The 25,821-nt window shown below is 45.8% G+C and overlaps 1 protein-coding gene across 8 annotated transcripts in view; it reads left to right on the top strand.

Annotated features, from left to right (window-relative positions):
• TMCC1 (transmembrane and coiled-coil domain family 1) overlaps nt 1-25,821 on the top strand; it is a 111,401-nt gene that overhangs the window by 30,836 nt on the left and 54,744 nt on the right. For 2 of the 8 annotated variants that reach the window (XM_027702597.1, XM_027702598.1), the window contains exons 3-5: nt 5,213-5,458; nt 14,865-14,921; nt 17,944-18,188. In XM_027702597.1, the coding sequence (XP_027558398.1) occupies nt 17,985-18,188 (204 nt within the window). In that variant the 5' untranslated portion in view covers nt 5,213-5,458; nt 14,865-14,921; nt 17,944-17,984. Of the gene's footprint in view, nt 1-1,788; nt 1,841-2,267; nt 2,386-4,553; nt 4,761-5,212; nt 5,459-6,638; nt 6,755-14,864; nt 14,922-17,476; nt 18,189-25,821 lie in introns of those variants that run through there. The other 6 variants (XM_027702601.1, XM_027702596.1, XM_027702599.1 and 3 more) reach the window with 6 other exon arrangements.

The raw sequence follows: 25,821 nt of genomic DNA, 5'->3' as shown, positions 1-25,821 counted from the left end.
CACACCTCCTGGAGCCCCTCACCCAGCTCAGATTGGCAGGGACAGTGAGGACACTGCCCTATAACACCCCACACCTCCTGGAGCCCCTCACCCAGCTCAGATTGGCAGGGACGGTGAGGACACTGCCCCTTACCCTGACCTGGAACCCCAGAGTGGACAGTGGGTCAGAGGCCCCACCTGGGGGGGTTTGCTATAGGGACCAGAGAATAAAACCAAGGGCATATGTTTGCCTCATGTCACGGCCCTGCCATTGAATTTGAGAGCTGGTTTTCTACAAGGCTTTGATGGTAGCTATATAATCTGTCTCTCCTTTCTCCTTCACTCTTCTTGATCCCTCTGCTTCTGTCTCTCTGCTCCTTTTCTTGATGCTTGGGGTGATTTGGAGCTGGAGGGATTGGATCTTGATTTAAGTGTTGTGGAATTCATTGAATTTTGCCTTAAGTGTTGTTGCTTTACTGGATTTTGACTTAAGGGTTGTGGATTAATAATGTATGTTGAATCAGTATTGTAGTGGAACATTTTTGTCTAGCTTGTGTGGTGTCCTTTTGAACTTTGGCCAAATTCCCTTATTTACTCCCCTAAATTAATAAAGAAATTTTGTGGGAACAAGCCCGTGGCTTATTCTCTTGATGCTCTCTCGAGGTATCAAAGAATCCTATATCTATATATTAAAGTAAAACTCATAGCCAATCCCATGAGCCGGCAGCTCCCAGGGTTGGAATGTTACACCTGGCCCATGAGCGACACTGCCAGGAAGAAGATGCTGGGAAGGCATTGGCTGTTGTAATTAATTCTTGAGCTTTATGTGAAAAAATGTAAGAAGTAATGAGCGCTGATTTGAAATAAAAGTCAGGTTGTGTAAGTTCCAACTTTGTGCAGCCAAATCATAGAATCAACCAGGTTGGAAAAGATCTCTGAGATCATCAAGTCTAACCCTTGATCCAACAATGCATTAATTACATCAGACAAATACAGATCAAGGCAAATTTCTCATTGAATCAGCTTCCAGAAAGGGTGCAGCCTTCTAAAAATACCCAAGCGTGTCACCTCAGGTGATACTGCTGCGACAGAGGGACGGTCCTGATGGCTGATGCACCGCCTGAGACGAGGTGAGCGGTGTCTCTGCAGAGCACACACCTGACCCTGCTCCACAGAAACGCGGGGGGGAGGCAGAGGCAGCTGGTCAAGGAGCTTCTGAAACACAGGCGGTACCACAACCCCGGTGCCAATTCCCTACTGCAAACTGGAAGGCACAGTTTGCAATTCAGTGCCGTCGCTGAATCCTTCGCAGAGCCCCTCAGTGGTGCCGCCACCAGAGAGAGCCCTTTCTTCAGAGCTGTGACAGCTGTGTGAGGATGACACACCAGTGTGGGAGTGACACAGCTGTGTGAGGTGACACAGCAGTGCAGGGGTCACACACCAGTGCTGGGGTATCGGGGTTAAGGCGAGCAGCCACACAAGGGGGCTCAGCTGTGCCTGCGGGGCCGGGCCCGGCGGGAAGGGACTGCGGGAGACGAAACAGGAGAGTCGGGAAAAAACATTCCTGGAGATGCGAGCAGCCCGCTGGGCCGCAGCGCGGGCACCGAGAGCCGCCCCGCGGGCAGGACCCGGCGGGGCAGGAGGGGAGCTGGGCCCAGAGATGGGGACGGGGACGGGGACCGGAACCGAGACCTAGAGCCCAGGCCCAGCGCGCAGGCGCTGTGGGCGCGGCCATGCCCCCCGCAGGCCCCGCCCCCGCGGTGACACCGCCGCACGCGCCCGGCCCCGCCCCACGCGCGACGTCGCGCGGCCGGGCCGGGCGGTGGCGGCGCGCGGGGATGGAGCGGCCGCCGCTCGGCCGGTGAGTGAGCGGCACACCGGGGGGGAATGGGCCGGGAGCGGGGCCGGGAGCGGGGCGGGGGTGCACCCGGGGCCGCGGGACGGGGCGAGGGGACCTCGCCGGGCCGGGCCCTGGCTGCGCCCATCGCGGGAGCCTCCCCCGCCCTCAGATCCGCCGCTCGGCCGCGCTCTCCCGCCACCGCCGTCCTGGTCCTGCGGCCGGTTCGGAGTCGCGGCCCGGGGGGCAGGGCTCGGGCGGTGTGAGCGGCGGGGCCGCGCTGGCCTGGCCTGGCCTGGCCTGGCCTATGCGGAGGCACTGCCCGGCCCGGCGGCGGCGAGCGGCCCCCCGGCGCCATCCCCGCGGCCTGCGCGATCCCCCTGGTCCGTTCGATCCCCCGGCCCCTCCGGGGGCGGCCCCGCGCGCGTAGGGCCGGTGCCGTGGATTCGGGAGGCGCCGCCGCGGCCCCCGCGCTGGTTCGGCGGTGGCTGAGGCGTGTGTTCGCTTCACCGATTCCTGCCCGTCTTGGCTGCCTTTGATGAGATCGTTAAGACAAGAATTATTTCATGGTGAGCTCAGATTTTGCCAGTTTAAAAGCAAGTTGCGGGAACAAGCTCCTAAAGTAAAGAACTTAAGATGTAAAGCGGCAGCTTCAGAGCATTCCAAGTACCAAAAGTCAGAGACTTGGAGCTGGCACTGTGTGTGTGACCTGTGTGTGCAGCTGCTGCCACCAGTGGTACAGAAGCACCTGGTGTATGAATCTTGTATTGCGGGTGGATGCGTTGCTTTCACAACAAGACTTTTGTCAGTAAGGATACTTAAGGAGGCTTCTTGGTGGGCAGAAGGTGTAAAGGTGTGAACTGAAGGTATAAAGATCTGAGTGGAATCCTAGAGGAGAAGGAGGGTAATTAACTGCCATCAGAAGGTAACTAGCATCAGAAACAGTGTCCATCATCCACAAACTTTAAAATCAGGTGTTTCTGCAAGGTGGAAGCCTTTAGTAACAATCTAGGCTACAGGTGTGGCCACTGAAGTAGTGATGCCTTGACCTGAGCAAGTGCCACAGGCTTCTCCTGATCCTGGGGAGTGAGCACTGCTGTTCCTGCTGCTCACTGCCAGCCCTCTCTTACACGAGGTTAACACATGGCAAATGACTCCATGTTTGGTCACAGGACAATCCTCCTCCTAGGGTAGGTTCTTTGTCCATGTGGAAGTGTCTGGAGGCAAGGGAAGCCCAGTGTACTCACTGGGAGGACTATTCCTGTCTTGGTGCTGGGGGACTCTCCCCTCTCTTGTCTGGGGACAGTGGAGTTCTCCAGCTTGCAGGACTTGTGCTGCTCAGCAACTTCAGAGCCTCACAGGGTCAAATGGACAAGTTTATTGGAGCTTCGTATCCGCTGTGTCCAGTTTACCTGCCTGATAAACCCACCCAGCCAATCTGGAAGATCCAAAATATGGAAGCAAACTGAAGATGGAGGAAGATCTCCTTTGTGGGGATTTTGCACTAGAAAGAAATTGAAACTTCAAGTTCTTTGAAGTTTGGGGCTTCCCCATGTCCATCTACCACATAAAAGTTGCTGAGTTTGTTTTTTTAAGCAGTTCTGTTGTCATGGTTTGGGCTCTCTCGCATCTTACTTAATCATAGCTAAAGTTCCAATAATTAAAACCTGCATCTAACTCAGATACAAAAGAGAAATCATTGGAGGACTACAAGTTTTGTTTCTGTGTGTTTAGAGAGATGCTTTCTGTAGGAAATGGCTTGTATCTAGCAAGGCAGCTCTTCTGCTTCGGTGATTGGCCTGTGCCTGGCTGGGGCTGCACTGCAGGCAGGCAAACCTCGTGTTAGTGTCTTCTCTGGTCTTTCAGAGAATTGTTTGTGAACCATTCAAAAACAGCTGGCGTGATAACATCTCGGGCTGGGTTTCTAGGAATTTTTGCTTAGAGCTCTGGGGGAGGAGTCTCTCCTGCTGGGGAGTACAGTCCTCTGATGTGATGTGTTCTCAGTTCCATAGCTGTCATCTGCTGGTGAGAGCTGGGCTTTGGGACAGGGATTCACCAAGTGTAAGCTATTGCTCAGGTGAGCTGGCAGAGTGGCTGCCCCTTGACAGACCTCGAGTCTCCTCACCTCTGAAACGTGGCAAGTGGTTCTCCCTCTGCCTGTCCCCTGAGGCCTGATGAGAGCTGGTTGCTGTGGGGAAGGTTGTGTGCTCTCCATGAGGGTTGGAGTCGTGTTACCTCTCTGGGCCAGAATCCCAGCAGTGAGACTTGTTAAAGTGGTTTGTAGGCAACAAGCCTTGGGTGGCCCAGGTGACATCCAGAGGTTCTTTCCACCCTCAACCAGTCTGTGAACTCAGCACAATGTTTTCTAATGGATAATTGACATCTTTGTGAAGAGCAAAGATGGGCGATGAGTTGGAATGTGAAGGTGGTGTCTGCACTACTAGAAACTGAGTATTATGCTATGTTTAAATACTTAAAATTCGTAATGCCCCTAAACAGTTGAGACCCTGGATATTGTCACAACACGGCGAGCTGATTCTTTAAGTTTGAATTTAAGCTCCAAATTCTTAAAATTGTTCCTGCAGCCAAGCATGTTAAGGAAAAAGGAAAGAAAGAAACAAGCAATTCTGTGGAGATAGTCTTTTTTGCAAAATGAAATGTCTCCATACTTTCAGAATCATTTCATGATAATGCAGATCTGGTTGGCCTTTTTTATTTATAAAGAAGAATCCTACTGTTGTACCAAAAGTAAAAAACAGTTGTATCACAGTAACATTGAACAGCTTTGATTTGGAAGCTAGGTCTGACATACCATGTGAAATGCAAACAGAGTAGAAGGTCTCTGCCCCAGAAGAGTTTACATTTTATTAACTTCAACCAAACCAGAGAAGTTCAGAAGTTTGCCAACACTCCTGAACATTTACGCTGTGCAGGAACTCCCCAGGTATGTACCTTATGTACATGCTGTGTTGGGGCTTCCATCATGCTCTGTGTTAGTCCTTGTTTTGGACAGCAGCTTAGTTCTTTACTCTGACACTGGTCACACAAACACTCTTGTGTGAAAATATGTGGTGAACATCAAGGCATTTGGTGAGCTGTGGTTTGTCTGAAACAAGGCACTCCCTGTTGTGGTGTAGCGTTGCATACTCTAATATGATCAAATATTATTTGAATACTTAGAGAATTTCTGTCCTTGAGATAATTTATTAGATTCAAGTACTTGGAATATGAGATAACTTCAGAGGCTGCTTCTGATTTTAAATGCATCAAGGCTAACAGAAACACAGTATTTCAAATTAGTTAATTCTTTTCTCTGAAGGGGACTGAATCTGTATGCTGTTTTGTTGTTTATCGGGTATTAATGGTGTTTCTTACTATGCTTGTTAATTTTGGCAGGTCTTTCTCCTCTACAAAGAAGTTTTGTTGCCAAGATTTACTCTGAAAATGACCTACAGTACCGACTGCAGATGTCTGCAAATGTAGAAGCTGATAAATTGTATCTACTTCTCTCCCCGACTCTCCTATTTCCTGTGGAATTTACACTTCTAAACTTTTTTAAAGTTAGACCTCTGTTGAAGACATTTGGATTACAACTGTGAGCATATCTATGCAAAGAGACGGGCTACCTTGAGCAATTTTGAGGTATGTATGGCTGCTATAACTTAGAATACGTGGGAAGAAAGGCCATCTTATTAGGGCAAAGGGGGCTCTAGGTGTACATTTTCTAGGTTCAGATGGGTGTGCACCCTTATGCATGGTTTTAGCAATAGAATATACATATGCACAGTGAGGCTATAGGAGCACCACAGTACCCAGCTGGCACTGTATGGAGAGTGACCTTGTTTGAATCTGCTGTGGGAGTATTCAAAAGATTCTCTTGAGAAAAGCTTGGTTGTTTGACCTGAGCCTTTACTGCTCGTCCGTTTAGTTCCTAAATGCTACCGAGGTCTGCAGACATTTTTTCCTTCAAAGCGTGTGACCGACATTTTGTAGCCATTGAAATGCACTGTGAGGTCACAGTGTTTAGTTAGATAAAGTGCTCACATAAAGTTACAATGTACCTCCACCCAATTGGGAAGTAGCTGGAAGGAAGGTTGAGAAAGAAGGAAGTTTTGCTTGCCTTCCTGGGCACAGTTGCTAGCGCAGTGCTCTCTGCTGACAGAAAGCAGCAGTCTCATAGGACACTGTGCCTGTGATGTACAAGAATAGCAGAGCTGGATGGGCTTTGCCTTGTCACTGTGCAGGTTTGTCCCACCCAGGTAACAGAAGATGGACAACCTTGGCTGTTTGAGAAGCGCAGAAAATCACCAGCTTGCACAGGTGTATTTTGCCTGGAGGCTTTTGTCTGTCTTTACATATCGAATTCTAAACCTGGAATGAGGAAGTTGGCTAACTTCCTCTGAATGAGTTTAGGAGAGGCCAGTGTGCACTGATAACATCTGTTCCTGCTGTAAAGTACTTGGACATGGTTATCCCTCCCATGATGTAGATGCCAACAGTCCAGGGCAGTGGTGGTCTGGTCAGTTAATGGGGGGTTACAGTGAAAGGCAGCCAAACACGCATGTCTGGCTTCCAGAAGAGACATTATTCAACAGTGGGCTTTGTTTAAAAAGGAAAATTATTATGCTGAAAGTAGCTACCTGACTAAATCATTCAGCATGCCACATTGCTGTACAGGATGCATTTAGCAGAAAACACACTTTTCTAAGCTTTATTGATAAAAGCTCCAGTGATTCAGGCTGAGACAATACTGAAAGGTACACAGATCTATGTGCCTCCTTGTCTGGCTCAGAACGGCCTGATGGTGTTGTTCCTGTTACAGGAAGGCAGAATGGGCTGTGATTGGCACTGAAGTGCTGTGGTTGGGAAGGGAATTGATCCTTACCTGGGCTGAAGGAATTCCTCCATCGTTCCCCTGCAAGCAGAGCTGGAGCCAAGGTCTGGCAGTTTAGTGAGATTCTCTGTTACAAGTGGGCAGAATGTGGTGCAGCACACTTTAAATGTGTTTCTCAGTGTACCTGGGCAGTATTATTTGGCTGTGGCAGTGTGCTAAAATAGCATTGGGGAGAGAAGTGTGTTTGTTTCCTGTGAGCTGCTTTCATGGAAACTGTAGAAACATACCAGGAGTGGTTTGCTGAGCTGCCCGTTGCTACCTTAGTGGTCCTTTACACGGTGTACCAAGGACATGGATGTGTAACCCATTTTTTTGTGGCGCATTTTTTAGTTGTACATAAATAAGTTATGATCTCTGTAATCTCATCAATTAAAATTGGTGCACATTTCCCAAAAAAGCTGCTCCTCTGTTAAAATAGAACAATCCCTGCAGGATCTCTGAAAACCTGTAAGAATGCATAGGTTCCTTGTCTCCCTGAGGGTATATCCCAAGCAGAGTATTAATCTTTATTTCCTTAACTATAAGAGGAGGTTGACCTCCCTTTGTAAAACATTCAGTTTCATGAAAAACATAGCTTAAGTGTTGCAGTTTCATTATTCAAACTCATATAACTAAAAGTGAATACTAATGTGTGGAGTGACAAGGAATTTGAGTGTAAGATAAAGTTTTCTTTTGATATAAGAAATGGTCCAAAAGGTGAAATTGTGTACATTAGAGAATATTGCCTTAAAACTGCCCTACAGGGTATCTGAAAACTTCAAAGAACGTTAAAGGGCACTGCAGTGTTGAGATGGATGATAGTGCCAATGATTCAGCTGGTGTGATGAGTTATGACAGGAAGTTTGCAGGTGTCTACATACAGTTCCTTCAGAGATAAGTCTGGCAAATTTCAGTATTGTTTGGGTTTATGTGAGCTGATGGTGTCCTTAACAGGTCTCATAGTGGCCTTTGTCCTGAAGTTGTTGGCTGTTATTTTCCTGGAAGCCAGTTACCATGGTGATTATCCTGATAGCAAATAAATGTGTTTTTCATGATCCTCAGTTATACTAGTTTGGAGCAAAAGGACTATGGCCTTTTCTGGGATTGCTGGGAATGCTGCACCCATAGTGTCCATGTTTGTAAATCACTGCCTGCTGAGCAAGTGGCTCATGCTTTAATGGGTCGCAGTCGTAAGGGGTAGTGTCACTTGTCTGTGAGGAGCAGCGAGTATCCTTGGCATGTTCCTGAGGCTGAATAATGGTTAAAATGGGAGAAATTAACAAAAAGCAACTTTGGATCAGAATCTGTTATGACTGGACTTATCTCATTCAGGCCAGTGATAGTTGACTGACTAGTAAGGCAAAAGGTTTGTTGGTGGGAGCCAGGCCCTCCAAGGTATGTGGTGCTGTGGTCCTTCCCTCTGTTGGCTTTCAACTGGGGTAGCCTCTAGCTCTGGTGGCTGTAGATTTACATTAAATGCTTTAAATACATTAAATCTTTGGGGAAGATGTACAGGATCCATAAGCCTTACTGTAACAGAAGAACTTGGTGAGTTCACATTGAATACTTGTAAGAAGTTTGACTGCTTGGGCTGCAGAGCACCCTAAGGTAAAGGAGTGGGACTTGGGGAATGGGAGACTGTAGTAGTGGCTGCTTGCTGCTCTGCAGAACAGTTCCCATGCTGGTCACACTTTTGCTGTGGGAGTTAGTTTTCAGCTGGTTTGTTGTGTTGAAAGATGGAGTTTTGGTTCTGATTTACCAAAGTCCTTTAAATGTTTTCGGTGCAATTTCAGTTTGTGGGAAAAGTACTGGGTGTGGTACTGTTTAACCTCTTCACTGATAGCCTAATAATAATGGGGCCAGGTGCACTGGGAGGAATTTTGCAGGTGATACAATATGAGAAGTGATAGACCTCATGATTGTGCTGCCGTTCAGAGGCACCTGGATAGGCTTGAGAAATAAGCAGGCAGAAACCTCATGAAGTTCAACAAAGAGAAACACAAAGCCCTGCACCTAGGGAAGACCAACCCAGTGTAGCAGGTGGTATAACAACCCATGTACCTGTGCTGGGGGCCCGATCAGCTGCAAAGCTGCTCTGCAGCAAGTGACCGGGGAGTTCTGGGGGGCACCCAGGTTGAGCGATGGCTCTGTAAGGAGGCATTAGCTTGGGTCTTGGTTTTGGCTCTGGTTATAAGCCTGCACCTTCTCAGTGGTAGGTAAATTTCAGTCTTATTTCAAACAAATATGCTCCCTTTTTGTGCTGCTTTGGGTAAAGATTTTGTCGAACATTTCATGTGGATTCTGCCATGAATGTGGGAGGAAACATTCTGATTTTGGCTGAGGTTTTAAATGCGTGACTACTTGATTCCCACTGGCAAGCAAATCATCAAGCCCAGTTTCTTTATACCAAATTACTGTCTCTGTGCAGCTGGATGTGGAGGTGGATATTGAAGAGCACCATATTTGTGAGTGTGGCTGCTTAGCTGTGCTGTGTTTGTGCAATTTTTGTGTATTCTCTAAAAATGCACGATTAAACCCAACAGAAGAAAAGGATCATAGATGGCCATCAGTATTTTTATGGCAGAAGTCCAAAAAGTAAAAGAAGTAGGGAATTCACAGCTCCGTGTGGTAGCAGTTGATGGACAGCTCATGTGGCTCCTATTCCAAATGGTGTTGCTCTGCGGGGATGGGGAGTAGTGGCTGTGCCTGTCTCCTTCCCTGGCACTTGAGAAGAGGCCTGGCAGTGTGTCCCTGTGCTGCAGGACAGGTGCCCGTGTGCCACAGGACACGTACCCATGTGCCACAGGACAGGTGTGTCCGTGTGCCGCAGGACAGGTGTGTCCATGTGCCACAGGACAGGTGTGTCCCTGTGTCGCAGGACAGGTACCCGTGTGCTGCAGGACAGGTGTGTCCCTGTGCCGCAGGACAGGTGTGCCCGTGTGCCACGGGACAGGTACCCATGTGCCACAGGACAGGTGTGTCCCTGTGGTGCAGGACAGGTGTGTCCGTGTGCCACAGGACAGGTGTGCCCGTGTGCCACAGGACAGGTACCCGTGTGCCACAGGACAGGTGTGTCCGTGTGCCGCAGGACAGGTGTGTCCCTGTGCCCCACAGGACAGGTGTGTCCGTGTGCCACAGGACAGGTGTGTCCCTGTGCCACAGGACAGGTGTGCCCGTGGCTCTTCTCGCGCGGGTCCCTGAGGCCCGCGGGCCAGGCTGCCGCTGTTCCTGCCTGTGAGGGTACACATGTCATGGTCTTTCATGGGTAGGTCCTGCCAGCCTCCTGCGAGTGCTGGCTGAATATCTGCAAGCAGAGTTTGATGGGCAACCCGAATATCTTGTTTGTAGCACTACAGGGATGAATTTGCTATTGCTTGATTAGAAAAAGTCATTTAAACACAGAAGCCCCAGATTAAGGCCATTACTCTTATATAATTTTTTCAGAATTTCACTTAATTAACAGCTCCCTGGAGTAGCTGTCTTAAAGAAAGATCGAGAAGGAGAGTTTTCTTCTGAAGAGCAAGATGAAGCTGTCATATTGTGAATTACAAAAGCCAGTTTGGAAGTGGTAGGGCAGCATCAGCTGTTAGTGAGGGCTGTTAACTTCTGGTCAGAATTTCTGTCCTGCCTGATTTGTGTCACGTTTCAAGCAATACTGGCGCAAAGAGCTATCAGGTTCTGCAGCCTGCAGGCAGACTTTTGCAATGACAGTGGTCTTCAGACCATGGAGGTTTTCAGGCATCATTCTCAACAATGTGGAGGGAACCATCACATAGGAGACGTGGTGCTTCCTTAGAGTCTGAGATTTAATGGCAGCAGAGAGAGGTTAAGGTGCACTGTGTAGGGCAGACCTGTTAGAGGTCTGGGTTGCAGTGTGGGGATGGTTATCAGTGGGTTGGATTTTAGTAGACTTTTCCCCATTTTGGGACCAAGTATGGTTTTCATTAGTTTTTGAAAACTGTAACTCATCTGATGCCAAGTATTAGTGGAAGGCTTTTATACGCCCAGTAGCCAGAGTACTGGATCAGTGGGAATGGCGCTGTGATTTTGCTGAGCCAAATGAAAACTTCATTTGATCTCTCTTGTAGTCTCAGTGAGTTAACACTTCTCAAAGATCAGAGAATTAATGCTGGTTTTGAGTCATCAGGGGGAGTATTTTACCACTCTATGCCAGGTTAGTTCTACTTTCTTCTTTCGCGAATCATTGTAAATACGATACTTTCCAAAATTCCGGGCTAAAAGCACATGTTAAAATCGCACATAGTGTGGGTCGGTGGTAGATGACATCTTTCTTTACAAGCCTGCTAATTTAGCTTGCTTTAACCTGCTTACGACTCCAAGCCTGGAATAAACCTTTCTTTTAAAACTAGAGGTGCTAAATCTTGCCAACTTCAGTGCTGGCATTGTCAAAGATGGATCTGCTAGGAGTTAAAATGAGAGGCCATCTCTTCTTTTTTATATGACTAGCATGCTTAGAAGTTTCTCTTTAATGCCAGAAATAGCTATAGTGTAACCTTTTGTCTTCTCTTGGAAGTGGAATGAAAGTACCGGTATTTCCACTTTGTGGTTCACTGATTCCTGACATTTGAGTCAGCTTTGACACACTGAAAGTGGCAGTATCTCTTTGCAGACAGGCAATGAGGAGATAACAGCAGCTTTGATCTCGCTCTCCTACCCTTTCCTCTCCTGAAAGGATCCTGCCAAAATGCTTACCATGGCCTAGTAAAGTTGTGTTTTTCCGGAGACTGAAGAATCAGATCCAGATAATGTAAATGTTAATAGGAAAAGTCGATAATAGGAGTGCAACTGACCACAGAAACATTTGAGATGCTTCAAGGAATTGAATTCATTCCAGCAAAAGATTTATTTAAAGAGGGGAAGCTAAAAGAAACTGAATTGCTCCATTTCACCTTTGCCTGTGTAGAATCCATTTGAGATTTGAAGGTAGGCTTTTACTGTTGCTCTGATACTCTGGAGAGGCTCAGTATAGGCTCCTGCCTGTGACATGAATACCTCCAAAGCTTATCTTAACCATGTTAGTGACACAGTGGCTTCTGCTGCTGCTGTGTGTCTCTGCAGTAGTGAAAATTGATAAAGCAGCTTAAAAAATGGTTTCTTCCAACAATGAACTGGGGTTAGTTTTGACAAACAGGTCTCAGTGCTTCAAGTTGCATTTTAAATGAGACAGACACTTAGGAGCATATATTGCTGTTGCACCTTTTCCTTGTCATGGTCCACAGGAGCCTGGAGCTTCCCCCACCTCTGAGTAGAGAGCAGAGCAGATTGTGCTGATGATCACGTTTTCTCTCTGTTCCCTACACAGTTTTCCAAAACATCACAGATCTTCACTCGTCTTCACCCTCTGGTCTGTGGGGCTCTGAGCTGCAGTGAGTGTGCCCCCAGCACTGGAATGGGCCCAGCCACTGCTGCCTCTGGGCTGTGCACCTGGGACTGATGTCTGTGTCATTGTTGTCCCTGCTCGAGTCCTTGGTAATCTCACTGCAATTGTTTGACTTTCCTGCATGCTGGAATGGAGAGGGTTAAATCGTGTTATTAAAATCTCCACAACTAATATGCAGATCTTCATTGTTTGTCTGCTGAGTTGGGAGCTCTGTTCCTCACATTTTAAGTACATTCACACATCTAAGGAAAAATTACTTTTTGCTGATACTAATGTTGACTAGGATTGCAAGGGAGAGATACTGGTTTATTTGTTCTTTATTTACAAGGCTGTTTTCTTTGTGAAAGACCCCATGTTTTGAATATTTGCTTAATACTTCCTCACTCTTTTCCTTTAGGGAAGGTAGTTTCTCTGTTTACAAAATGCAGTATTTGAACTGTGAAAGTGAAATCACTTGTGTTTTGATGAGTCCTTGCTGAAGCTCATATGAGTTCCTGTTTCGCCAGCTGTTGTGGCCACAGCTTCAGATAGGTGGTTTTTGATAACACCATTTTTGAGTAATTGTGCCCTGTCACTGTACTTCCTCCCTTAAACCTTATCCCAAAGTTATTATAACCAGGTCTATGGTCAGATTCTTCCCTCAGTCCTGTTTTCCTTCAAAGAACAGTTAATTTTTTTGTATTGGTTCATAAGTGGGATGCCATGCTGTGGTTCTGAAAACAAGCTCCAGGAGACAAAAGAAGTGGGAATTCCTTAAATTGCTATTTGTGTTGTATTTCTTGTATTGTGAAAGGACAGCCTCAGGCCTCTGCTTGGACTGTGGCTGGAGATGTCCCTTTAATGCCCTCCAGTGAAGCCCTGAATTCAGAGCACGCACTTGCCTGATTTGTAGAACATGTAAACAGGAGTGCAACTTTTTTCTCTTTCGCAAAAAGCAGAGATGTTCCTGAGGAAATGCTGCTCTTTGGCTTTGCTTCAATGTGGTTTTGAAGAAGAGTAGGTGAGGATGTGGCTTTTCTGAAACAGGCCACTAAACTAAGTGGAAGTGTCATCTGTTGGCCCTCCCCTAGCAGACCATACGGTTGTGAATTGCAAGTTTCCTCTTGAGTCTAGTAAAGCAGATTGTCTTTATAAGAATTCTTTGTATATACCCATATTCCATCCAATTTGTGTTACTTCTAAAATCGCTGCAGGCTGCATTTTTAGTGTTGTCTCTGAATTTTTATGTACATCACAAAAAAATTTCTAGAAAATATGTATGATGTATGTAATTGCGAATGTCCGCAAATCAGAAGGGTCTAATTAAATCTTTCTTTAACATTCATTTAGCTTTCTTGAAGCAGTGGTTTTGTTAAGCTGACAGACAAGGGCCTGTATGTAGACTTTTCCAGAAAAGAATATTTTTCAAGTGGTTTTGGTAGGTTCCAGTTATAGTGCTGTATATTGTTCATAAACAAATCCGAAGGCAGCAACAGTGAGAGATCATGGAGGTATAATATTAACCTTATAAGGGTAAATTTTAAGTTTGGTTCTCTGCTCTAAAAGTCTCACATAACTTTAAGGCAGCTTCTTGATGTTTCTTTTGGTTTTTTTCACCTGAAAACTAGGGAAGTAATTCACTTTAATGTAGGAGCATTCCAAGGGTGAATAGTTATTAATTTTGAAGTCTTGACCTCTATAGCTTTGATTCAGACAACAGTGTAATCATGGAGTTACTGAATGTTCAGAGAGGGGTGGAAAAGATGTCAGTGGCAATTGGTTGTACTGCAAAGCACCAGAACCATTTTTGAAAACCAGTTACTCTGAGTTATTTTAACTAAAATAAACATAGAAAATTGCCTAATCTTTGATGATGTTGTCAATGGTCTTCAGATGTGAACTTCTAACTTTGTAGAAGAACCATTGGTCTTTATTTTACATTGACAGCAATGAATGAGCAATACTTTGACAGGACAGCAGTTATTTAGAGGTTGTCCATGGGTGGTATTTAAGGTACTTGATTCTGATATGGGTGTGCTCAGGAAGATGTTTCTTAAAAAGAAATTGGAAGGAGAAGGAGATCTGTCTTTCACTAACAGAGTGTTTGGTATCTGCTCATCTGTGACTTCAGTGCAGTTTTCTTGTACTACAGCATTAATATTTGAGCTTTCAGGAACATAAACGATGTGCATTAGTTCTGCTGGTCAGCAATATTAAATATAAAGTTATGGGAAGGAACTGTTTCAACATCATGTGGATGTGAGAGGAGGCTGATGTTGAAAGGTCACGTTCTGGTGTGTGTGAGCACACTGCCCTTGCAGTGTGAGCACTAATGGATATGACAGTAAAAATGGTGAACACATTTTGGTGTCCAAAGCATAAAATCTTCTGCTGATGAACCCTTTGAAATGGCCATTTGTTAATTTATATGGGAAGGCATGGGAAAAGGTGATAAAATCTTTGTGGAGAGACTGACCTTGCAGGCTGGAGTCCTGACATCTCCCTGCATTTTCAGCACATGATGGTGGCCATGAACCTCAAGAGAAAATGTTCCTTCACAAGAACTTCTTGGTTAACTCTGTAAGATTCAGTTTTAACTTCAGTTATATATGTATCCCTTCAGTGATTTGAAGGAGCTTAAAACAGTTCAGCTTCCAGGGGTACTTGCATTTCAATGGAGAAAATAATAATATTTTTTTAAAAAAGTAGAAGTTGGAATCATGCTCGCTTTGTTGTTTGTGCACATATTTTCTCCCATTTCCAGAATTGTATCTCATACCCAATTTCTTTTGCAGTTTTGTTCAGTGGAGGGACTGTTGTGGATCAGCCATGCTAAAGGGCAAGTGATGGAGGCAAGTATGAGTTTATCCTTTCACAGTTATCTAATGTTGGGTTTACCAGTTTTTCCTTTTGAACTGTTTTCTTTCCCAGTGCTCCTGTGAAATAATTGCACAAATGAAGGACTATATTAGCATGTTCTGGGATGTAATAATGTTACAACACCTGCTCAGTGTGGCTGTATATGAAATGATGAATTTTGTCCCTGATGTAGTGTATTATCTTACAAATAAGAAATGTATGTTTTTGAACTTCATGCTATAAAGTATTCTGATTCCTCCCAAGCAGAATATAAAGGTGGTTGTAAGTGGAGAAAAAAAAAGAGCACAAAAGTTGAATCCTAATGAAAATGTGTGCTAATTAATTCTGCAAATGCACAGTTCTTCACATTTATAAGTAATTTTTCCCCAAAAAGATACTAGAACAAATAAGTAGTTTTAAGAATCTCCATACCAGATGTGCAATTTGCAGAGCTCTTTTCAGGCTCAAACAGACTCATCCTATGGAAATAGGAATAGGAGATGACTACAAAGCTCCCGTTAGCAGCCTCTCAAAGAGTCAGTGTAATTTCAGAAATCTGTCCCAGAATACACAGCGTGGCCGTGCCTTGTTTGTGAGGTGTGGGCTGATTTGTTTCAGGTTGGTTTGTAAATTACCATAGGATTAATTTAAGCAGGTTAATTTTTTCTAGCAGATAATGTGTGGAACTCTAGTTAGACTGGTGTTGTTTAAGACCAACATCATTTTCAATGGTAATCTGGATAGAGAGCATGCAGGAGATCAGAAATCCTAGTTATAGATTATATTGGTCATCTCTGATAAGAACTGCAGTTCTTCAGTGAGTCCTGAATGAAAAATACATGCTGAGCGAATTAGCTAAAATGAGAAAGGCAGTTATGGGTCAACTGTCAGGTTTGTATTTTATATAGCAAATTATCTGGGGGCTCTTGCTATTTCAAACAGTGAGTTTTGTTCAGTAAACCATTTGTTCTGTCGGTTAAAAATTAAAATCTAGTTTTGTGATTTTTTTTCCCCCAAAGCGTAAATTTGTTAAATATGTAAATATGTTCTTTGCACATATTTTTCTTCTGCCATGCAATTGCTGCATGAATATGGGTAAATATATTTTTCTCAGATGTAGACTATTACTTTGCATTTAATGTGTTACTGATTAAACTGGCCAGCATATTTAGACTCAATGCTTACAGCATCTTCAAAACACTGAGATAAAATCCTGCATGATTCTGGTGTTTTGTTTTCTGTAAGCACTGAGTTTCATCTTCTCTCTGGCTGATAGCAATGACACTTGAAAAAAGAGAGAGTGAGGCAGCTCTTCTGATATTTTTGGATGGCAATTTGAAAGCATCTTGGAATATCTGTTTAACCCATTGTGTCAGGCTTCAGATGCACAAAATCAGGAGCACTCCAATTGTAAACTCAATGCATTATGTTTCTGCAGCTGGTTTTGGATAGAAATGAATGCTCTCAAATTCCAAACATATGGTGCATTTCAAATAATTTCTTTTAAAGCACAAACTGCTTTCTGCCAAGATTGAGGTAGACCTCTGTGAGCTGGTTTCTATGTTTATAGAAGCCTAATCAGAGTTTTCTCCTGTAGAAAACAGTGGTCAGCTTCTGAGCATGTGATCTCATGGTGCTGATGTGAAACTCTTTCGGATACTGTGTCCTTCTTCCTCCCTTTCTTCCCCATTTCTTTTCTGACCTTCTCCCATGGTAGTTGCTCTCCAAGTGCTCAGCTGCACTGTCATATAACCCAGTCTTGCCTGAGCCCAGGGAATGGCTCGAGTTGAGCTCTCGGAGAAAAGCCGTGTGGTTCATCTGCCAGAGGCTGACCTGCACATGCCTGGTGCTGATCCCTTGCACATTGGTTGCTTAATCTACTTTTTAAAACGCATTCTTGTTTTCTCTGAGAGCTATGGACAAGACTGTGCCAATTGAAAGCATTTCATTTGCCTGTTTTCACTCGAAGGCAGATTTTCACATCTAGTTTCCAGTGCCATCAGTGGATACTGGCAGTAATAAGCCATTTCTTGCTATTTGGAAATTTATATCTCCTTTGGAAATGTTCTGTTTTCTTGCATGTGTTAAATACTGGAAGTTAGGCATTCTACAGGAAAATCAGGTAGGCAGAGCAAATGTTACATTTAAAGCACAAAATATAAGATCTTTGACAAAGTCCAAAATTAATTCTGCCAAAGTAACTAACATGCTCTTCAGAAGTTTAACCTCATAGTCTGTTAGATGTTATTGTGGGCTTGTTCTTAATAATCAAAACCCCCCTGGTGTCTCCTCACTCCTCCCCCTTTTGAACAGCTTTTTTACCTTTCTTGCTTTCCTGTACCCTCTGTGCTGGGCTTCCCCCCCGGGCAAAGAGTGACTTGTCTCACACAAGCTTTGGCTTCTGCTCACAGCCTAAATGCAACTAATGCCACGTGGAGGGGTGCTCCGAGAACTGTTTGTTTTGTTAATGGCATGTTTTGCACATGGGATTTTTAACCCACTACTTGCTGCATGGATGTGTAATAACGACTCTTTTGTTTAACATTAGATAAGCATGAGATCACCGAGGCACAGCTGCATGTGTAGTCACTCTTGAAGCAATTGCACACCTAATTGGCTGACAATCTTGGCATTTTCAAAATAAACACAAGCCTTTTAAAGACAGGGGACGTATTTATGTATGAATAGTCAAATAAACCTGTTGGGTGTCATCAATGGAGCCCTCTGGCACTGAACAGTTGTGTGATGACCCTGATCCTGGAGGCAAATCCCAAGATCAAGAGACCAAAAAACAACACGAATCAGAGCAAAAATTATCCAAAATAACGCATAATGCTTTGGAGAACATTAATGTCATTGGTCAAGGCTTGAAGCACCTGTTCCAGCATCAGCGCAGGAGGTCGTCCGTTTCTCCACATGATGTGCAGCAAGCGCAGGCTGAGCTGGAGCCTGACCTGGATTTGGAAAGCCAGAGCGTCTGTGCTGACATTGATGGTGTCTCCACCCACCCCACAGCTCTGAACCGGGTGCTTCAGCAGATCAGAGTGCCACCTAAAATGAAGAGAGGGACGAGCCTGCACAGCAGGTGGGGCAAGGCAGATGCCCCGAAAGGAAGCCCCCAGATCAACAGAAGGTCTGCCCAGGATATTCAGTCAGGTCGGCCCAGATCATCATCCACTACAGACGCTCCCACAAACTTGTCTGTGATGGAGATTGCTTCTTCTATCTACGTAGGGGGAGAGGAGGCCGCTGCAGCAGCAGTAAGTTACTCAGATTTACCTTTGATCTTTATGATCTCCTTGTATGTTTTCTTAAGCCCTTTGAAATCTTGTTTTGAAAAGCGGGTTTCTTTCAGCAAACACTAATGCTACTGTGTTCAAAAGCTTCTACAGTAGTGAAGCAGAGAGCTTAAAAGATGCAGGCATTAGTCATTTTCTCACATGGCAGGTGGCTGATTTTGTACGTGTTTGATCAGTGAAACAAGAGCTACTTTTGAAACACGTTAGGTTGGTTGGATGGCACACCCCAGTCAAACAAGGAGTGATGGGCCGAGCAGCAGCCAGAGTAGTCCTCCTTAGCAACTGTTAACTAGTTCCTGCAAGAAAACCTTTCATTTACCTAGATGGCTTTTTGAATTCCTCTCTCATTTTCTTGTGTGTTTGATAAAAGCAAAGAATTCCAGTTGGAGTAGATGGTGCTGTTGGTCTCTTAGGCTGTTGAGAGGCTCTGGGAACACGGGCTGCAGCCTGTGACTGACCTCCAGTGCTGGGTTGCCTGAACATGGTTTAGATCAGCCCGGCTGCTCTGCTGATAAGGGATCGCTGTTGTCTCCTTCAGTTTGTCTTGCCTGTGTGGGAAAAGCATTCACTGAAATTACAGTCTCTGTTCTGTGACTTGTTCTTGCAAAGCTGTGTAGATCAGCTTATTGATGATAACAAGAAGTAGCATTTATCTTACTATTTTTCTCTTTACCCAGATCAATTTAGTTGAAACATTCTTGGATTTTGGGGGGATTTTTTGTTTGTTTTATTGGAGAACTAACTTTCTGATTTAACTTTAGCTATAACCTCTATTTTCCTAAAATTCTTTGCGGGCTTGTTCATTGGAGGACAAGTCCTTTGATAAAGATAGAAGGCATTGTGCAACTGGTGTCTGATTCGTGTGCTCTTAATTAAAGAGGATCTGACCATGACCCTTGGACCAAGAGAAACAATTCTGAGGGGTTTGATGCTGTTGAGATAGCATGGTCCTGAGGCTTACATCTATATTCTTTTACTGTCCATGTTTTAAAAAATGTCTACGTGTACTTTTGGGATAAGTTTACAGTCTTCAGTTTGCAGTCGCATCAGTGTTTTCCAGTGGTGATGTTGACCCCAAGAGTATCAAAAACCTACCAGCAGTAAGCTTGCTTTTCCTGATTACTTACAGTGACTCTTTCCAAGTGCTTACACTGGTCTACACACTGCATGTTGACATAAACAAGGCAGCAAGGTGCCACCTTTTCAGTATATATAGCAGAGTTGGGGAAGAACAAACAATTTCTCTCCGACTGTAAATAGTCTTCTAAAGCAGTAATTTATTTGCCAGAAACTTTTTTTTACAAATTCTTCTGTCCTTAACACCATGCAACACACATGGGACAAACACTTGTAAAAAGACAAAAGATGGAGATTTTTGTAACATTAAAACCATGTGGAAAGTCTGCTCTGGCTCTGAACAGTATGTCCTGGATCTATAAGGGATGACTTTGGCTTTAACCCATTTCTCCGAAGAGCAAGCAATCTTAACACCATAGTCTGTCTAGTGTTGGCTCTCCCGTTCAGCTTACATAGGTGGTAAGCATTTCATAAATTTTTTTGTAATTGATTGAAGTAAAACATCTTGTAGTTTTGGCTGTAAAAGACTGGAAACGTTAGATATGATTTTACTTTCAGCATCTACGACTGAGTCACGTTCAAACAGCATCAACTTGCACAGTTCCTGTGAAGGGAGAGCTTGTACTCATTTGGGAGGGTAAAACAGGAGTTACCTGTACCCTGACAGCCAGGTGTACAAGAACTTCGATGGACAGTGCACGAGGAGCATTTCCGGAAAACAGGAGTCCATTCTCTCTCTTAGAAGTGGTGCTGCACAGCCTGGAGCCCCAGGCCCGTGCTCCCAGCAGAGCCAGCTGGAGCTGTGTGTCGATGTGGCTGGGGCAGCCCCAGCTCCGGGCCGGCCGGGCCGCTCTCCTTGTCCCAGCCGAAAAGCCAGCCCGACGTTGGGGCTCTGCAGGGTGAAAGGGTTGTGCTGGTTACATCTTTCAGCAAGATAAGATACTGGCCTGTCACTGTAATGGCTTAATGCAGGTTGAGCTAAGTCAGGAGTAGGCTGAGGATTGTTTCACAGGCTCAGAAATTAATCTTCAGTTGCTTAATTGCCCTGGAAACCCATGCTGTACCAGGCGCTGCTTTCCCTGGCTGGGAACAGTGACCTTTGTGCAGCAGAGAGTGGTGTTAGGCTCAAAGTCTTGTTTGTGGGCAAAGGATGCACACACTATGTAAGGAGAGCCAGGAATTTAATTTGAGTATAACTGAAATCTGGAGGATCTAATAATTATTAGTCTAGATATCATTGTTACATGAAAAAAGTATTATTGCTGTCAAAATGTTATACACACACTTCTTACTTTATAATCCCTTCCTTCAGGTTACACTCACCCTTTCCACTGTCCTCTGGTTCTGCAGTTGGTGATGTCGCTCTGGGCAGGGTAGAGGTGTGCAAGTACCTCAAGTTGTCAACATCTGGAGCCCTTCACTGGGAGGTTACTTGATTGCTCAGTTACAAGGCAAAAAGTTTAACCTTCTGTAGGCAGTGCTGTTGAAACTCAGCCTTACATCTTCTGCTGACACACTTGAGTCATGATAGAGCAAGCTCTGGAGACACCTGCATGCTGTAACAGGTTGCAGAGCCACTGCAACTGTGTAACCAATGTTTTTAACAGGTCCACATCTTCCGCAGTAGAATATCATGCAAGATCATCCCCATATCTCCCTTAGGACCATAGATGATTCCAGTAGAATGGTGATTTTGCGCAATTAGGAAAGGGGCTGAACCATCTTTATCCACATTGTCTTCAACTCTGGTGATGTCACCAAAATTAAAGGTAATGCTGTGTTTGCCTCTTGTTCACTGTAGCAGCACTGTCTGTGACAAGTTGCTGTGCTAATATCAAATTCCATGGCAACTCAAAAACCTTTCAAGTAATTTCTAATTGTAGGTTTGACTGCGATATGTATCTTATTTTTAATCATTTTTGCAATGTTTTCATGAGGGCTTTCTGAAGCTGTTCTGTGGTAATTCTAACCGTAATTTAGTTGAAAATTAAGGTTAAAATAATACTTGGGCTTTTCCCCTGCAGTAGCCCATGTAGCTCCTTTGTTTTTTTTTTTTGAATGAAAGGAAAGTGGGTGATGGAGAGGAGATGTGTCAGTGATACTGTGGCACTACCAGGGTGCTCAGAGCAGGCAGGGCTGTGGCACCCCCGGCTGTGTTAATCTGCCAGGTGCAGTTTGCAGGTGGAAGTCCTGAATAAAAGAGCTGATCTAATCACCTAGTCCCACAGTGTGCAGGAAGGAAGGAGATTTTACTGGGATGTGTTCAAATACTTTGTGAAGATGGGAAGGCCATGACTTTCCTGGAGAGAAACGGAAAGCTGCTGTACTCAGGCAGCAAACTAGTACTGCCAGGAACAGAAATGCGGTCCCTGGTAAAACTGGAAGTAGTTTTTACTCTAAGCCATGCTATGTCTATGTCCCACTTTCTGCCAGGACTGAAAGTGTGTAGGACAGGTGAGTCATACACAAAGTAAGACTGCCTGAACTAAAGCAGACATGGAGACCTGGGCCTGGAGGCCTGGGCAGGCAGTGTTAGGGGCTGAGGGATGTGAGGACATGGTGATGGCAGCTGCAGTCCCTGTCGACAGTCAGGGTGCTGTGGTGAGGGACATAGGCTTCTCTTTGCCTCTCAATCAACTTTGTGAACTTGATGAGAATTCTCTTAAGTGGGGATGGCATCTTTTAAATATGTGAGTGTTCTGGTGATCCTTAAATGTGAAGGGCTTTGATACTGGCAGAGGCTGCCCAGAGCAGCTGTGGCTGCCCCAAACCTGAAGGCCGGGTTGGATGGGGCTTGGAGCAAACTGGGATAGTGGAAGGTGTCCCTGCCCATGGCAGGGGGTGGAATGAGATGACCTGTGAAATGCCAGCCCAGTCAGTGACGGGAAAAGGTGCTGGGGTGGTTTGGTACCAGTGCAGATGCAGTGATGCAGGTGGTTTGGTTTGGCGCAGGTGGTTTGGTTTGGCGCAGGTGTGTCAGTCTGGGGGGCGGCTGGCGCGGGTGTGGCAGTCTGTGTCAGTCCGGGGGGCGGCTGGCGCGGGTGTTCCCCCGCGGGTGTCCCCCCGCGGCACTGACCGCCGCTCGGTCCCGCACGGGCCGCTCGGTCCCGAAGAGGGCGCTGCGAGCGCGCGGCCGGAGCCGCCGGAGCCGCCGCGAACTCAGGGATCCATGGAAAATACACGGGATACACTGTGGTAGTGCAGTCTAATAACCCGGGAAAACAGTACTCAAACGCTTTTCTTGACTCCAGTGCTGTTCTCTACAGTAGCCCATACCCTGCCCTGTGCAGAGAGCTCGGGGCTCACAGTAACGAATCCAGAACACTGAGGCATCTTTAAATGTTTTCTTTTGAAATATATAAAAAATAAGCTGAAAGGGTTGATCCTGAGAATGCGTAGGTTTCAAGGCATGAAAATTTTGTCTTCCAAACCTGCAGTAAGAAAATGTCTCTCCTGTTGGTTATTCCAAAAGGTCTCTCTGTAAGAGGTTATCAGTAAGATGCCTTTCTCTTCGTTTACGTGTGTGAAGCATTGATGTAACACTCATACAGACATGTTTCTGCTGGCTTTATGTAAGGCTAAAAGATAATTTAAAAAAAATGCTAAAAACTATGAATTTGATCTATAAGTAAAAAGCTGTAGATCTCCATGAGAGGGATGTTAAAACAAACAATTCAGCTCTTACTGAACATTTTTTAAAAGAAAATTAGTTATAAGATATTTTGTACTAAGGATTAATTTTAATTGTGTTTTGTGTTCTCATGAAAGGATGTCATTTAGAGGCATTAGTTTATTAGGTCAAGTTCATTTTAAATTCGAAAATAAAATTTGATGACTTTTACTGAAATCTGAATTTTTTCAATCATGTTCCTGAATAAAGAGGTAAGAATTCACCAGTTAAGGTATTACACAGGAATGAATTGCTGTAGGAAGGTAACGTTAGGGGGAAAAAAGTGACAATAGCCCAGTGACGGGGGACTAAGGCAAAGAGCTGCATGTGTCTCTGGTCAGAGCAGGAGCCATTCATTAACTGTGGAGATCATAAACATCAGTTTGGAAATGCTGAGTGTGAGGCCTTGGCTCCAGAGACAAAGGAGAATGTCGCTATCATCAGTTTTGCTAATCTGCCAGTCCCATCTCAGTCTGATGTGGATTATATCACAGCCAGCTGGCTCCATTCCTTATCTGTATCTCTGTCTCACCCAGACTCTGAGCCACGGGGCCTGGGAGGGAAGGGAGAGGGACAGCTGGGTGTCCACAGAGGAAGTGAGGCACCCCTGTGTCCCAGGTGATGGACAGCAGAGGTACTGGGTAGTCCTTGGGACCTTGGGCACTGGGCCCAGCGGGTAGGAGGGTGAGAGGGTGATTGCCCAGAGACGCTGGTATCTGCTGTCAGGCAGGTGGAGACAGGGAGGTTTGGATGCAGCAGATAAGGTGGCAGGGCCGCCCCAGCTGCCTGCGTTCCAGCATTTTGCTCCAGCACTGTGGTGGACTCCCCCACTGCATCACTGACTGACTGTGTGCGCACACTCACACTCCTTCTCACATACACTTGCCCTGCTGGTCTCTGCAGCAGTAGGCACGTGAGCTTGCCCGGCATGGAGGCTGTTCAAGGTGGTGGTATAGATTTTCTGCAGTAGGAATTGAACGGTGTGCGTGAGGCTTCTGAATATAGCCAAGCTGTAGAACAAGAAGTACTGACCCAGTTCAGGGAGGAGGAGGAGGATGCAGCTGCAGAATCCCCTGAGAATCTGGTGTGTGCTCTGATAGCACATGGCGGTGTTTCTAGGGTCCCAGTCCCCTCAGTTTCCTGTGCTGTTAACTCTACATGTTCACTATAAAATTAAGGCCTGGAAACTGGGTAATGTACTGTCTATATATTTCAAAAAACCAAGATCATTTTGAACAGGAGTCCAAGTTCTGGCAGGGAACACTTCCTCTGTACAGAGCACATGTCTGTGTTTGAACCCTCCAAGTTACCCCTGACTGGGCAGTATGCTACCAAATCCTGCTTTCATTTCAAAGCTGGGGTTTGGTGCTGAAGAATGCATCTATTGATGTTACTTTTGGATGAGAGTTATAAAATAAACACCTCTGTGTAATCTTTTCATAACTTTCCAATTGAGGTCTATTTAGAGAACCTCCCTGACCCTTCTCATAACCTTCCACGGCCCAACTGCAAATGTCTCCTCTAGCCTCCAAGTTATCTGATGACTTAAAAAAAGGCTAAAAACATTTTCCTTAACAAGGCAAATATTCTGGCCTAAGGCACCTTCATTTTTCTACAAGACTGTGCAACCATGTATGGCAGTGACTTGTACTTACCCAGTACATTCCATAGAGAGGAAATCTGTGTTGAGCCAGTGCACAACTGACTCCTAACAGCCAGGTGCACACCACAGCGATACATGCCGTGCCATCTGGGGCCCCAGGTTTGTCATAGCTGGAGCATGCCATGGCATCTTTCTGGCCACTGTGCCAGTGCTTGCTACCCACTGAAACTAAGGCCTGAGAAGAGTGCTGGTGAGCAGCACAGTGCTGGGCAATCCAGCCTTGCCCTGATACCAAGTCAGAACTCAGCTGGGACATGCTCTGCCATGGGAGTTGTTCCTGATCCAGTAGTTTTGCTGATAGTCTTGAGTTATTCAGAAACTATTTTCCTATGTAAGTAAGTCCAGATACTGCAGGGATCAATGCTATAGCCATTTCAGTGTAATGCAAAAAGGAGCCCCCCCACTTTGGGTGCAGGAGGCAATTACAAAAGAAGTTGGAAATAAAATCCTAAGAAGTTCAAAATTAAAATGCTGAGACGGGACTACTTGAGAAATGGACTTGTTTCCAGAGATTTCAAGCTCCTTGTTGTGTTTTGGGTTTTCAGTTTCCTTCCTCAGTTTAGGAGCATCCTGGCAGCTGCCTGAGAGCTGGCCTCATCTGCATGGCACAGACTGGCACTGTGCATGTCCTGTCTGCTGGACTCCTGCAGCCCCTCAGGGCATTGCTGCCAACCGAGGTTAGACCCCTGAAATCCCCTTTTCTGCAAGAACATGGTACCGTGTCCATCAGTCACCAGTTCTGGGGGGATCTTTCAGGATCCCAAATGCCCTTGTCAAAGCATTTGAAGAACTGCAAGTTCACCACAGATCTTTATTGCATATTTATGGTGGGGAGAGAGAAATATTTTCTTGAATAACTTTCTAGTGGTTACAGCAGGGTCTTCTGTGCCGATTCCCGGGGAAGAGCTGACACTCCCGTGCGACAGCGTGCCCAAGGAGCGGGAGCTGCCCGCGGCCGGCGGGGCTCGGTGGGAGCGGTGGGGCGGAGGTCGCCCCTCACGGCGGCCCCGCGGCGGGGTTCGACAGACCCCTGCGGCGGGGTTCGACAGACCCGCGGGGCCGGGCCTTCCCGGCGGCGGGGCCGGTGGCGGCGGGGCGGGGCCGGGCCGGGTGTGCGGGGCGGGTGTGCCAGTGCCCGCCCCCCGCGGCGGGAGCGCCCCGCTCTGCCCCTCCCTGCCCTGCCC

This window comes from Neopelma chrysocephalum, unplaced genomic scaffold (assembly GCF_003984885.1).
Source record: "Neopelma chrysocephalum unplaced genomic scaffold, ASM398488v2 Primary Assembly neopelma1_189, whole genome shotgun sequence".
NCBI classification, from domain to species: domain Eukaryota; kingdom Metazoa; phylum Chordata; class Aves; order Passeriformes; family Pipridae; genus Neopelma; species Neopelma chrysocephalum.
This window is presented reverse-complemented; position numbering and strand designations above follow the sequence as displayed.